The following is a 15,225-nucleotide window of genomic DNA, read 5'->3' as shown; positions in this document are numbered from 1 at the left end:
AGAAGATGTCATGGTTTGATATAGGGAACTGCATTCATCTTAAAGCACTAAATTATAAGTGAAAGAGTGACATTGAAACATAATCCCATATCTTTTATGGACACAGGTTGAACTACTGAGCATAAGAACTGCAAGAACTATTTTCACAGAAATGACTGTTGGATTATTGTTTTATATCAATGGGGTGGGTGGTGGCTTTATCACATTCAAACATTCATATAGGGATTGCTTCAATACTGAACGCTGACTCACGCAGTTATAAGTCTTCCCATGCCTTGTCAGGGCCTATGTTTGAAGGAGGTAAGGTGCCTGAATTCTTGTGTTTGTGGAATATGATCCTATGTCTGTGTTTGCAAAAATGGCACCTTGCTCTGGGAATACTGATTTTGAAAAATGAGTTATCTTTTCCTAAAATTAACAGCAAGATAGAAGCTAATGAGGTTGTAATCTGTACTTTGTTTTGTAGATTCCAGGGCAGTGGTTATTGTATCCAACATCTGGATGATAGTTGGTAGGAAACACTTGTCCATGGACTTTATTCTTGACATGGCACAACTTGGGGTAGAGCAATTCTAGAAAACTATCTGAACCTGAGGTTCCATTTTCTCTTAAACCAACTAGGCAACTACAATTCCTCTATCCTTTCCAAGTTGATTCTTTGAGAAACAACTCGCCGTCATACATCGTTTTTTATGCATTATGAGATGAGAATAGAGAACTTCCTTGAGAATGCATTTGTCTAAACCAGGACATGAGAGTTGAGACCATTCTTGAGTCGTTCTTAACATTGTTAATAATTGAAATTCAGGATTTGTGGGATGCCTGTTAGCATTTCTGGTGCAGCACAAACATGGATTATGGGAGAGATAACCAGGTGTTCACTGTCTTCTCGAGGAAAAATTTGAACTAGTGAGCAACCGGTCCCCTCAAACTCATGAACTAAGATTACTTTGTTTCCTTGACTCACAGTGGACATATCAGGAAAGCAAATTTGTTGATAACAGTACTATGGATTCTCAGTATACAAGTACAAACTCTTCTATACCCTCAAAATTCTTATTTCTAGTTGTAGTCATACAAGGGCATCACGGTACTTTTCCCTACCCAACTAAAGATTCACTTGATACTAAACAGACCTATTCAATGAAATAAATGTAAACAAAGTATACATTTTAACTGATGACCTTTTTAGTAATTGGAGAACTTAAAATAAAAATATGATTACATTGGCAACTTGGTTTTTGAGTTGGACCTGGTTTCTGCTAGTCTTGCTTGGACCTTGTTCCTTGGTATCTTGTTCTACATCAATTTGTTTCAGTTGTCTGATTTTTACATGTGTCAGCTATTCGGTGCAAAAGTAATTTTCTCCAGCTTATTGGTTTGATCCAAGCTGTCTGCAGCGTCAACTTTATTGGTGCAAGTAATTATTTAGTATTATTATTTGTATTAAACAAGATAGCTGATTATTTGTTTTTTTAAAAAGTCTGGATACTTGGTTTACAACTGGAGATTATTTTTTAGCCTTAACATTTTTATTCCTGGCGTTGGTCATATAAGAAGATATGGTGCTTTATCATGCACAAGACTCGCTCTATGCCAGAGTCACCAACTCCACTATCAGACTTATTCCAGCACAAAGAAATAAAGTTAAATGAAATGCATATCCTAACTGAACAGTTTTTGGTAGTTTGAGAACTAAAAATAAAGATATGATGATATCAGCAACTTGCTTTTTGTGTTTGACTTGGCTTCTACGAGTCTTGCACGGACCTGATTTGTTGGTATCTTGTTCTATGTCAATTTGTTACAGCTGTCTGATTTTCACGTGTTGGCTATTTGGTGCAGAAGTAATTTTCTCCATCTTATTTTGGTTTGACCCAAGCTTTCTGCAGTGTCAACTTGATTAGCACAAGTAACTACTTAGTCTTGTTATTTGTATTTTTATATTTCAACTTCGTTGTAGTAATGTTATTACAGTTGTTGAGAGGAGTAATCCTCCGGCTTATTCTATTTTGAAGATTTATATCAGCCTGTGCTTTAATCTGTTGCACCATGATTATATTATCTAAATGTTAGCAGTACTCATGATCATTTAAATTATAGAAAATTTTGTCTGCCATCTACCAATCTAGTGACATCTTGGAAAGTTGGTAGTTGCTTAGGATCTGATATGTTTGTATATAACTGTAAATGTTATAATATGTGACAGTCCATTGATGCATCTGGAAAGATTTCTACTGGTGATATTTTGGATGATTTTCTCAATCAAAGATTTGGTGCCAACTCCTATGAACATTTCATTAATGGAATGACCAGGGCAAAGAAAGAAGCTGCTTTGGAAAGGTTTAATGACAAGGAGAGTGGGAGATTTGTGTTTTTAATTGGAAACTCTGCTTGCACCTCAAGCATTAGACTTTCATCAGTACATACTGTTATCATTTATGGTAGTGACTGGAATCCACTGAATGACTTAAGAGTGCTTCATAAAATAAGTATTGGTTCACATCTTAAACAGGTAAAGGTGTTTCGTTTATATTCTTCCTGGACAGTGGAAGAGAAAGTTCTAATATTTGCGAAGCAGGATATGGTTATTGGGCATGATACACAGAACATGAGTCCTAGTATTAGCCATTCACTTCTCAGTTGGGGTGCATCCTATCTGTTTGATAAACTCCACAGGTTGCTCCAACATAACTATCAAAGTCATGATTGGAGTACTTCCACTGAGAAATTACTCATGAATGAAGTAATGAGGTTGTTGATGCAATCATCCAACATGGCTACTATCACTGATAACAGCAATTGCTCAATTGTAGTGAAAGCTCAACTCACTGGAATGAGATATTCACAAAATATACTCCTTTTTGGGGAGAGCGAAAATACACTCTCACTGGGTAATGATCCCCTTACTTTCTGGTCAAAGTTACTGAATAGAAGTTGTCCGCAATCAAAATGTACATCTGAGCCACCTCAGGGGACCCAAAAGAAAGTTCATCAACTTGATGAGTTGGTAATGGAACCAGAAGGTTCAGATGATGAATCGAGGAAGAAGCATAAAATTATAGTCAATAGCACCATTAATTCAGCGATGTCAGTCCCACTGCAGATGTTAACAGAGACAGGAGAAGCTGTCAACGGCAAGGCTGCTAAAGTGTCTGAAAATACTCCTCCATCGGGTTCTGATCATCCATTCCTTATCTGCACAAGTCAAGAACCACCGGGCCCAAATATCTCGACCAAGGAAACAGGTATTGCTTTAGCTCTGATTCTTTCCTTTTTATTCATCGCTTTATCAGGATTTGCTTGTGTTAGCTTCTTCTTTTCAGCTTTTTATGATAAGCAAGGTTACTTGACCTGCAGGAGTACCTATAAGTCAAGCAAAACTTGGATCAATGTGTCAATCATGCTCTGGCACTATTATGAATGATGCAGTTTGGGATTTGCACATGCCTGCCATGTCTCTTTCTTCTGACGTAGATGAACTTGAAATGTGGAAGCTTGGAGAGAAGGAAAAATTGCTCAATGCACCGAAGGACCTTCTTTCTTCTATTAACCCAAAGTTATTGAAATTTTGTGAAACTTTGAGACTTCCGGTATTTGATCCACAATTGCCATTACTTGCACTTGTGCTAAATATTCTGCTTTTGTGTTATTTTATTCTCTTTCACATGTTGTTCTTACAAATGAGAACTGTGCAAAATAAAAATTTGAGTGGAAGAACTGCAAAAACATTGCCCATCTGCTCTATTAAGAAAGCTCTTATTTTTAAACAGATTTGAAAAGTCTTCCTTTGAGATGTTGTTGAATTCATATGCTTGTACCATGCTCTGGAAGATATACAGACATCTTTTTGAGCACAAACATGCTTTTCTCTTGAAGCAAGTGCATGAAATGATTTAAGCATAACATTAAAATCCGTGAATTAAATTTCACAATAATAAGATGCTTTGATTGATATATGAAAATTATATGGCATACATATTACTATACTGATATTGCAGCTTGAACACAGTAACAAAAGCAATTCATAGCAGAGGCACTTGTATCTTTATAGTTTTTTGTTGCATGACTTGTGCATCTATATTTATGATTTTTTTTTTTTTTGGCCAAGTTTTAAACACTCTTGTCTGCATTAAACAAGTTTTGGACCTTTTGGCAGCTAAAAAATTATATATATATATATATATATATAATATAATAATAAATATATATATTATATATATATATATATATATATATATAAATGAAAGCCTAAATTGATGAGAATCTATGTGAGTGAAATTTTTCAAGGAAAATAGCCCATGTTTCGAACTTTTTTTTTTTTTTTGGAGGCCCTCATATTATGCTGCTCTGAATCATGTCAACCTTCCAAAATCCAACTTTAATCTTGATGAAGTGCTGCTTCAGATTTAAGAAAACAAAGAAAAAAATGGAGGAATTGAAAAAATTACATATAAATTACCCATGTATAAAATACATTTGGCCCATCAGAGCTCTAGTTTTGGATTGTCTCTGCTCTCAGTTTTGATTTCAAAGTTTCAACCAAAACTTAGTATCATGCTTTGTTCTCAAGCTTATGGCATGCTCTAAAATCATATATATTTGTTTATTTATTGTACAATAATTTTCATGAGATGCAGTTGTTGATTTCTTTTTTGAAATATTGTGGACTTTGAATTGATTGTGGATGTAGTATAAGTTATTTTGAAACTTCATAATTGCATCTGCTCCTTGTCTAACTTCCTTAAGAAAATGTATTATTGCATTACTATATTTGTTTTATAATGGACATTCCAAAAGTCTGTGTCGTTGGCCAATCTTCAAGATGGTTAAGCTAAAATAAGGACTAAAATGTTAATGCAAACACTGCTTTGCAGTTTGATGATATCCTTTGCTTTATCAAAATATCTATTGGCCCTGAAGATTGTCATACTAACTATTTCTCCATTTTTGGTTGTCACATATATGGCTTGTCCGAATGATTGATGTGAGGTTTTAACAAATGTGCTTATGAAGAATAAATGTGACATTCTCCTATAGCATGTGCATCAATAATTATTTTGCATTTGGTGATATTCTTTGGTTTAATTGTGGTGTACACAGGACATAATTGTTTGATAAATTGTTTCTTAAAATGTATGGTGTGAGTATTTTATGTATATATGAATTGCAAAAGAAATTTTATTTATAATTAGTCATGGATTAATGCTTGAACTAAGGGTTCAAATGAATAATTGTCGAACTATGCTGACCCGGCTAGTTCGGGGCATATCTAACCAGATCGGTTGGTTATCGACACAGTTTAGCCCATACATTCGAGACATGAGGGTTCATTTGATGGTTTGGGGGTTTTGTTCGAGGTGTCTCTTGGTGACTCCTGGTTGCTCGCTTTTGTATTGCCCTCGCTGATCGATGATCGTTGGACGAAAGACTCTCCTCCCTCTCTCCTTCCTCCTCCCTCCTACTGTTCCACCCTCAATGACACTGCCATCTTCTTGTTGAGCATGGCTTGCATGTCTAACAACACGATAGTTGCATCTTAAGCCATCTCCTCGGAGGTCAGAGCTCACATCTCCACCCTCTCGATGGCCTCGATCTCTCTCTCACTCTCTTCTCCCTCCCTTTCTCTCCCTCTCCTTCCCCCTTTCCCTCTCCCTCCATCTCTCTTCCTTCCTGCTCCCTCTCGTTGTTTCGGAATGCTTCAGAGTAACACGCCATAGATTTGTGCCATACAATTCTAGAAGCCAACCAGTATAGGTCACAGTAGCGGTTCGACAAACCTTGTTCAAACCTTGGTATTGGGGCTTTCTTGATATGCTCTTAGGATGGTATGGTCATGGGATGATTGCGGGTTCAAAATGAACCGAGAATTAGTAATAATAATAATAATAAAGAAAATATAAAAAAATAGCCCGGTGTCTCCCAGGCATTCTACTGCATCCCAAGTTTTAGGGTGCAACCGAGATACTTCAGACATTGCAATTCTAGAGAGAACCTTTGTCTTGCATGGTTGCACCCTTCTCGCATTTTCCTGTTGGAATAGTGTAGTATCAAGGACACCATCCATCCCAATCAGGGTTTGCCGTACCGGGCCAAACCGTCCGGTACGGGGCGTACCGAGCCAGACTGGTCCCTTACCGGTCCGGTTCGGGCCTGTTTTTTGAAAAACGACCCCGAACCGCACCGAACCGCTCGGTTCGGTGCGGTTCGGGCCCATATCGCCCGGAACCGGACGGTATAGCTCGGTTCGCCATCGGTTCGGGGTGAACCGAACCGTACCGCCCAGGGGACCATTTCATATGGGGAGGAGGGAGGGGGGAAGGTGGGGGCCTTTTCATGTGGTTGGGGGGAGGGAGGGGGGAGAGAAATGGGCGTGGCCCACTTCACATTGGGGGGAGGGCCTGGTGCTTTAATAAGCACCAGGCCTTCGGTGTTCTCTGAGAGTTTTCAGAGAACACTCATGGCTGTGGGCAACTTAATTGTTGAGACCTCCAAAAAATTAGAAACAAAGGCAAAATTTCGTGAAATTGGAGTGATTTGAGAAGAGGTTGATCTTTGGCCGAAGGTAAGATAATATGTTATTTTGTTAGTAAATATTTTTTTTTTGTTTTTGTTGTTAAAAATAGGATAAAAATGAGGTAAAATAAAAAATAAAAGAAAATCATGTCAAAATCTTATGATTTTGGTGTGATTTAATTATATGTGATAGATCTTTGGAAGATCTACACGATAACATCAAAATTGTTAATTTTCATTAATTATATATTTATTCATTTAAAAATTAAAAAAAAATAAATTTAAGAGAAAAAAATCAGAGTTTGGAAATCATGTTTAGAATGATTCAAGCTACTTAAATCTAATCTCAAATTTTTTTAAAATATTTGAAATTAAAAAATTATTTTTTTAATTATTTAAATTAAAAAAATTAATTATAAAATAAAAAATATATAAAAATAGTGTTATATTTTAGTTAATTTAAAAATATTATTTGAAGCATATAACATATCTGTTTTGAATTTATAAGTTTTAAAATAATTATTAAAATTATTTTAAAATTATATATAATTATTTTAATTATCATTAAACTATCGTGTTTTGTTATACTTGCATATATTTTAATTATATATATATACTGCGGACGATCTTGCACGTGGAGTAGGGTCTATGGATGTATCTGGATCATCCTCGCATTATGGATCCTATTATCCACAACCACTTTATGATCCATATGCATATGGTGCATCCAAGGCATCTTCTAGTGGTTACCATCCTATGCAGCCTCGAGCATCTTACGGATCAGATTTTGCTACTGGCATATTTGGATGGGCTCCTCAACCGTACCATCATCTAGAGGATACTTCTCAGAGTCAGAATTTTAGCGAGAGGTCTGAGATGTCTTACAATCTAGAGAGGATGCCTTATGGGATGATGAATATTCGAGTGTACAGTGCAGCTTGGTTAGAGGGTTGGACTGATATCCCTTCAGACTATGTTGATGATCCAAACATCTACGAGCGTCACAAACACTTGACAAGAAATTAAATACACAGTACATCTTAAGGTTCGTATGTCAGTTATTGCGCTTTGTACTTAAATATTTAGATATATTTTAATGCGTATTTTATATATTTTTTTTTTAGTTTTAAGATAACATAGTTGAAATATAATGTAAATAAATATATGTTTGAAATTTTGGATCAAGAGTTTTTGTACCGCAACCTAACTCCAAATTGAACCCAAATATGTTAATAATATGCAATATAATGCCATATTGAGGTTATATTTATCAATTATTAACTTTAAAAATTTAAAAAAAAATTAAAAATAAAAAAAATATTGTGTATCGGTATCGGACCGGTACGTCTAGACGTACCGTGTGTCGGTACGGTACCGGTACCATACCGTACCGGTCCAGTACCGATACAGCGAACCTTGATCCCAATGGTACGTAAATTCTTGTCTTGGGTAGATTTAATTTTTGAAAATCGACTATGCGCTTGATTTTCTTGGTTTACTTGGAATGGGTTCATCTTTGAGTTGTCAATCTAAATAAACTATTATATCATTTATTTTTCTTTGAACTATTAGTTTGCCAAATGGAAATGTTTATTTTATATTAGTTTTAGAGGTTCTCCTTTCATGTTCAAAATTGTTTGATGATTATTTCTTAGGATTCTCAAGATTGTGTTATGCGGTCTTTTATTAATTCATATTTATATGTGGTAAGGATTCAGGTCTCAGCTTGTGGTGGATCCAGAAATTTTGCTTTATGGGGTCAATATAATAAAAGAAGCGGAGGGGTTGTGAAAAAGAAAGAAAGAAAAAAAAAATAAAATATTATTTTTTAAAAATAATAAAATACATAAAAAGAATAATATATAATATTTTAATATTTTTTATAATAAAATATTATAAAGAAGCATCATAGCTAAATCATAGATATTATTAAATGTTAAAATTATAATGGCTAATCAAAATTTATTCTGATCATATATATTTTATATGAGTGAAAAAAGAGAAAACTGAGAAAACTGAAAGAATGTTATAAAAAAAAAAAGCTAAAAGGGACATACCTAATCCAAAAAAAACCCCACATCAATTTATTGGCTTTTCTTACTTATATATATATATATATGTCTAATGTTGTGGGGTCAATTTTGACTTTTTCCACGGATCGGTGTGGCTTTTCTACTAGTATATACGCACGGGGGCAACTTTTTTTTTGTGGGGTCAATTGACCCCACATTTTTCTCAAATGGATCCACCATTAGTCCCAATGGGATGTGCCGTGGGACATCAGGATGAGGTATTATCCCACGTGTCAGGACAGGACCGTCCCGTTAGCATCTCACCATCCCGATCAAGACGTCTTGGGACATCCTCTACCCCAAGTGTTGGGACGGGGCGGGATGATGATGCGTCCCATTCCATAGAAAAACTGAGATAGCCCCATCCCAGGAGATTTAAAACCTTGATATGCACAATCCTGATTTTCCCTCATTCATTACTTCTCATGAAATTCAACTGAAACCATGGTAGTTAATGATTTGCAAATCAGTTCTTGTATGAAATATATATCTGATTGGATATGCGTAATTTTACTTGCAGGATGAAGTCAAGCATCTGGCTGAATTGTTTCTTATGTATATTATGAAGAATCATCATTTTAGTTTGGGATCAGAAACTTTATTGGAAGGCTTCATTATTTCACTGGTAAAAAATAAACGCCATTGTGTAGATTTTGGTGAAATGCATAAGGATTCCAATGTCCTACTGTTCTGTCTGTAAGATCATTTATCGTAGTTCTTATGTTCACTATGTGTATGTGGAATTATAGCAGTAGTGTTGGTAGCAAGGTTCAACCAGAACCAAACTGAAGCTAACTAGTTGGAAATTTTTTAGGTCAAAAATAATTTAAATCAAAGTATTACAAGGACTTACATTCAGAAAATTTTGTAAATCTTTGAATTCATTGACAAAATTGTCTGTTTAGATTTTAGAGAAAATGAGACATAAAACTCAAGCTTATGAGCAATGTATTGATGTTCATTATTTAATATGTTTCTCTTTTTCAATTTGAATATTGCAAACCTGCAAACTAGAATGCGAGGTATACAACAAAACTAAGTGGTCAGCAATTGAAAAATGTCATAATCACATCAAACAGTTGCAAAACTTGCCATGTGTAATCTATCGTCTCTTAAATAATTTTAGTTAGATTTCTGAAGTTGGAGTGTTTCATGATAATCCTTACTACCATTTCAGCATCCTAAACACTGCGGCTAAAAGTATCTACATTGTCCATGTTCAAAGCATTTTCAAATATGGCACATGGTTTGTTAGCTAAAATTATCTTCTGTGTATGTTGAATTATAGCTGGAGTAGTGTTGGTAGCAAGGTTCAACCAGAACCAAACTGAAGCAAACTAGTTGGAAATTTTTTAGGTCAAAAATAATTTAAATCGAAGTATTACAAGGACTTAAATTCAGAAAATTTTGTAAATCTTTGAATTCATTGACAAAATGGTTTGTTTAGATTTTAGAGAAAATGAGACATGAAACTCAAGCTTATGAGCAATGTATTGATGTTCATTATGTTTCTCTTTTTCAATTTGAATATTGCTTTCCTGCAAACTAGAATGCGAGATATACAACAAAACTAAGTGGTCAGCAATTGAAAAATGTCATAATCACATCAAACAGTTGCAAAACTTGCCATGTGTAATCTATCATCTCTTGAATAATTTCAGTTAGATTTCTGAAGGAGTGTTTCATGATAATCTTTACTATCATTTTAGCATCCTAAACACGAGCGGCTAAAAGTATCTGCATTTGTCCATGTTCAAAGCATTTTCAAATATGGCACATGGCTTGTTAGCTAAAATTATCTTGTGTGTATGTTGAATTATAGCTGGAGTAGTGTTGGTAGCAAGGTTCAACCAGAACCAAACTTAAGCAAACTAGTTGGAAATTTTTTGGGTCAAAAATAATTGAAATCAAAGTATTACATGGACTTAAATTCAGAAAATTTTATAAATCTTTGAATTCATTGACAAAATGGCCTGTTTAGATTTTAGAGAAAATGAGGCATGAAACTCAAGCTTATGAGCAATGTATTGATGTTCATTATTTAATATGTTTCTCTTTTTCAATTCAACTATTGCAAACCTGCAAACTAGAATGCGAGGTATACAACAAAACTAAGTGGTCAGCAATTGAAAAATGTCATAATCGCATCAAATAGTTGCAAAACTTGCCATGTGTAATCTATCATCTCTTAAATAATTTCAGTTAGATTTTTGAAGATGGAGTCCATGGAATGCTGTACTATGCTGAATCGACTGGTACATCCCGTACCGAGCTAGACTGGCGGGGAACTTGCATGGTTCGGCCGGTTCAAATGGTATACTGGTGGAGGGAGGGAAAAAGAGGGAAAGAGAGAGGAGAGGGAGGTGGGAGCCGTTGGAGGCCGACAGTGGTCCGCTGCGGCCGTCGAAAGGCCGCGGAAGCGTCCGTGGCTTGTTGGTTCGCCTAATAGGGCTTTGAAATGAGCGAGAAAGAGGGGCAGATCATTGGAGATGGGAGCGGATGGCATCACGGTCGCAGATGTGGGCTTCGCTGGGGGGGTTGGCGGAAGCGGCGTGGGCGGCATCGTGATCGTGGAACAGGGGCTGTCGCCCTTGTTCATGCATCCCCTTTTTTAAAAATGAAGATCAACCGTGAAGCCGGCAAACTATTTGCCGGCTTCACTGTTTAAATATTTTTTTAAAAAAATTAAAATCAATGAAGCCGGCAAACCATTTGCCGGCTTCACTTAAGTTTTGATTTTTTTAAAAAAATAATGAAACAGGGATGTCGTCTCTGTTTCACGTTTGCGGCGCCGTGCGTGTGGATTGCGCCATTCGACGGCCACGACAGCCATCCCGAGTCCGTCCGACGGCCCTTCCCTCTCCTTCCTCTCCCTCCTTTTCTTTCTTCCTCCCTCTCTCTCTCTCTCTTTTTCTTCTCTCGATTCGGGTCCGGTGCCTTCTTTCTTCCTCCCTCTCTCTCTTTCTCTCTTTTTCTTCTCTCGATTCGGGTCCGGTGCCTTCGTGGGTTCGCTTTCAGTTTGGTACAGTATGGAACCGTACCGAACCATACCGCCGGCTGGCCGAAATGGCCGTCGGTACCGAGATGGCAAATCTTGATGGAATGTTTCATGATAATCCTTATTATCATTTCAGCATCCTAAACACTGTTGCTAAAAGTATCTGCATTTGTCCATGTTCAAAGCATTTTCAAATATGGCACATGGTTTGTTAGCTAAAATTATCTTTTGTGTATGTTGAGTTATAATTGTAGTGTTAGTAGCAAGGTTCAACCAGAACCAAACTGGAGCATACTAGTTGGAAATTTTTTAGGTCAAAAATAATTTAAATCAAAGTATTACAAGGACTTAAATTAAGAAAATATTGTAAATCTTTGAATTCATTGACAAAATGGTCTGCTTAGATTTTAGAGAAAATAAGACATGAAATTCAAGCTTATGAGTTAAGGTTCGTGGACTCGATATCAGAATCTGTATTGGTTGTCAATCGATACGGTATCATACCATACCGGATATAAAAAAAAAATCAAAAAAAATCTCACCTAACAACAAAAAAAAAGAAAAAAAATCGTGCCGAACCGGCTCCGAACCAGACCAAACCACCCAATATCAGGCGGTTCGAGTTGATACTGTATCGAACGATTAGTTCAGTCCGATTCAGACTATTTTTCAAAAATCCAATCTAAACCAGACCGGTTCTCCGGTGATACGATACGGTATGGGGTGTACTAGTCGGTTTGGACGGATACGGAATACCTATATTCAAAGTTCACGGACTCGGTACTGAAATCCGTATCGATTGTCGGTCGGTACGGTACGATATGATATCGGATCGTACCGATAATAAAAAATTCAGAAAAAATTTCATCCAACAGTCAAAAAAAAAAAAAAGAAAACTAAGGCAAACCGGACTGAATCGGTACCGCACCGCATCGCACCAAACCAAGCCGTTCGACATCGGGTGGTTCAGGCCAATACCATGTCGAATCGATCGGTTTGGTCTGGTTCAGATTATTTTTCAGAAAACCAGCCTGAGCCGAATCGGTTCCTCATCGGTACAGTATGGTACAGAACGTACCGATCGGTTTGGGTCGGTACGGAATACCATGCCTGTATTGATGTTCATTATTTAATATGTTTTTCTTTTTCAATTTGAATATTGCAAACCTGCAAACTAGAATGCGAGGTATACAACAAAGCTATGTGGTCAGCAATTGAAAAATGTCGTAATCACATCAAACAGTTGCAAAACTTGCCATGTGTAATCTATCATCTCTTAAATAATTTCAGTTAGATTTATGAAGATGGAGTATTTCATGATAATTCTTACTACCATTTCAGCATCCTAAACGTGGCGGCTAAAAGTATCTGCATTTGTCCATGTTCAATGCATTTTCAAATATGGCACATGGTTTTGTTAGCTAAAATTATCTTGTGTGGTCCTAATATATAGTGAGATTGTTGGCATCCTGTGCACTACTGGGTGGATTAGTGCAAATTGTTTGTGGCACCATAATCGCAAACACCTAAGCATCTTCCTTCTTATATGTTGAATGAGAGTCACTGTAATTGGACTCACTTTTGACTTGAACCAACCATTACCTTGTTCATATGTAGGAGACATATGTCCATGGTCAAAGCATTTTCAAATATGGCACATGGTTTGATAGCTAAAATTAACTTCTGTATAGTCCTGATACATGGTGAGATTGCTGGCCTCCTGTGCACTACTGGGTGGATTAATGCAAATTGTTTGTGCCACTAAAATCACAAACACCTAAGCATCTCCCTTCTTATTTGTTGAATGGGAGTCACCGTAATTTGACTCACTTTTGAGTTCAACTAACCATTAGCTTGGTCATATGTATGAGACATATTCTTCTTGTCCAATGCTTCCAAAATCATCATTCCTATCCCCATCACAATGATAAATGATTAGCATGACCATCATCATACTCATTGTCATCTATAGTGCCAGCTATCCTAAGGACACCTTTTATTTGTCCCAGTTTGATTACTCTTAGCTTTAATTTAACTTGTTCCCTGTCAACTTTATTCTCTAGCTCTAGTACATTGGCTTGTTTCGACGTTAGCAATATCTTTTAGCATCAATGAGTCCTTCCCATCTACTGTCGCTCCAATCGTTCTCCAGTAGACTAATACAATTATAAGTTGGTCAAACTTTTCTCTTAGTTATGCGGCTTATGCCATTTAAATTTTGTCCTCCTTTTGCAACCGCATATTATGATTTCAGTATGTTATTTTTTATCTCCTTACTTCCAGTGGAAAATGATGACAAGGAAAATTCTCTAGTTTTTCTTAGATCCATTTGATAATGTCACTTGGCTCCAAGTTCCAATGTAAAATCATTGTAATTCCTTAACCTCTTGCCTATAGTGTTGCCCATACCAAACCGAAACACCACAAATGTATCCAATGGGACATGAAGACCATGGAGTCTGATAATTTTTTCTCCCTCTTCCTTGGCCTTTCCTTTCTTTTATAATTGCTTTTTCTTGTTTGTCACATGTTGAAAATAAATTCCCTCAGATCCATGGGGGTGATAATGTGATAGAGCATTGGTTGCATCATAAAAAAGGACATATTTGTAACATGTCCGTCTTCCTTAGCCTTTCTTTTCTCCCTTTTCCTTAGCTTTTCTTTTCTTTTATAATTGGTTTTCTTGTTTGTCACATGTTGAAAACCATTTCCCTCAAATCCATGGGGGTGATGATGTGATAGAGCCTTGGTTGCGTCCTAAAAACGGACATATTTGTCCTTATCTTTTCAACCTTCTTATCAAGACAGAAGTCCATGGCCTTGGAGGGGTGGGGATAACACTTCCTCTTCCTAACTACTGAATCATGCTAATCATGATGTGGAAATATGTTAATGTTGCTATAAATGGAAGGAGCTCACCAGACCAATCTAGTGCATACGAACAAGCAACAAGTGTTTTCTCAACATGCTTATCCATAAAAGCATGAACTTGTTGCTAATTTTGCTTCCTCCTAAAAACCTATTGCCTTGTGTATTCCTGCTTATGCTGTTGAATCATTCAGTTTTTCTATTATATTGGACTCTGTTACTCAATTATACCCACCACCATTATATTGGATCCCAAAATAACACCCTTTATTTCTTATGCTTCCTTTTTCTCTTGTTTGCAATAGACCATTAGTCTTTAAAATCATACATCCTCATGCTTTTCAGTTCACAAATTCAAAAGCTTGTAGCATATTTGAACCAAGCTTGCTATGATTTTCTTGACTTGTACGCCTTCTTTTCCCAAAATATTCCATCACTTTCATCATCTCCTCAGGTGTTTCAGGTTAATTAGGCACCATTGTGGATCTTGTAACGAAAATTTTCGTCAATCTAAGAGGCAAGCTTTCACACTAAATAATAACCTCAGTACTTGCATTCAAGTAAAACCTGTTTGATATATCCAAGGTTGTATGTCAGAAAGGGAACCTTTGACCTTTAAACAGGAGACTAACAATCAAATAAGCAACAGAGTCATATTTCAATAGAAAAATTGTGGGCGAAAATTTAATATGCCAAGCAAGACTAAATGCCAATATCGGTTGGGGATCAGGTTAGCGCCGTGCTGGAATAGTACTTTATTGGCACATGGGA

General features: G+C 36.4%; 1 protein-coding gene across 1 annotated transcript in view; it reads left to right on the top strand.

Moving 5' to 3' along the window:
* The window catches only part of LOC105051204 (uncharacterized), a 75,499-nt gene that overhangs the window by 47,187 nt on the left and 13,087 nt on the right, over positions 1-15,225 (top strand). The window contains 3 exon segments of the mRNA XM_073243477.1: positions 2,210-3,248; positions 3,361-3,593; positions 9,109-9,213. Coding sequence (XP_073099578.1) covers positions 2,210-3,248; positions 3,361-3,593; positions 9,109-9,213 — 1,377 coding nt within the window.

The sequence above is a fragment of the Elaeis guineensis genome, chromosome 9 (assembly GCF_000442705.2).
Source record: "Elaeis guineensis isolate ETL-2024a chromosome 9, EG11, whole genome shotgun sequence".
NCBI classification, from domain to species: Eukaryota; Viridiplantae; Streptophyta; class Magnoliopsida; order Arecales; family Arecaceae; genus Elaeis; species Elaeis guineensis.
The sequence above is the reverse complement of the archived record's forward strand: the minus strand, read 5'-3'. Positions and strand labels throughout refer to the sequence as shown.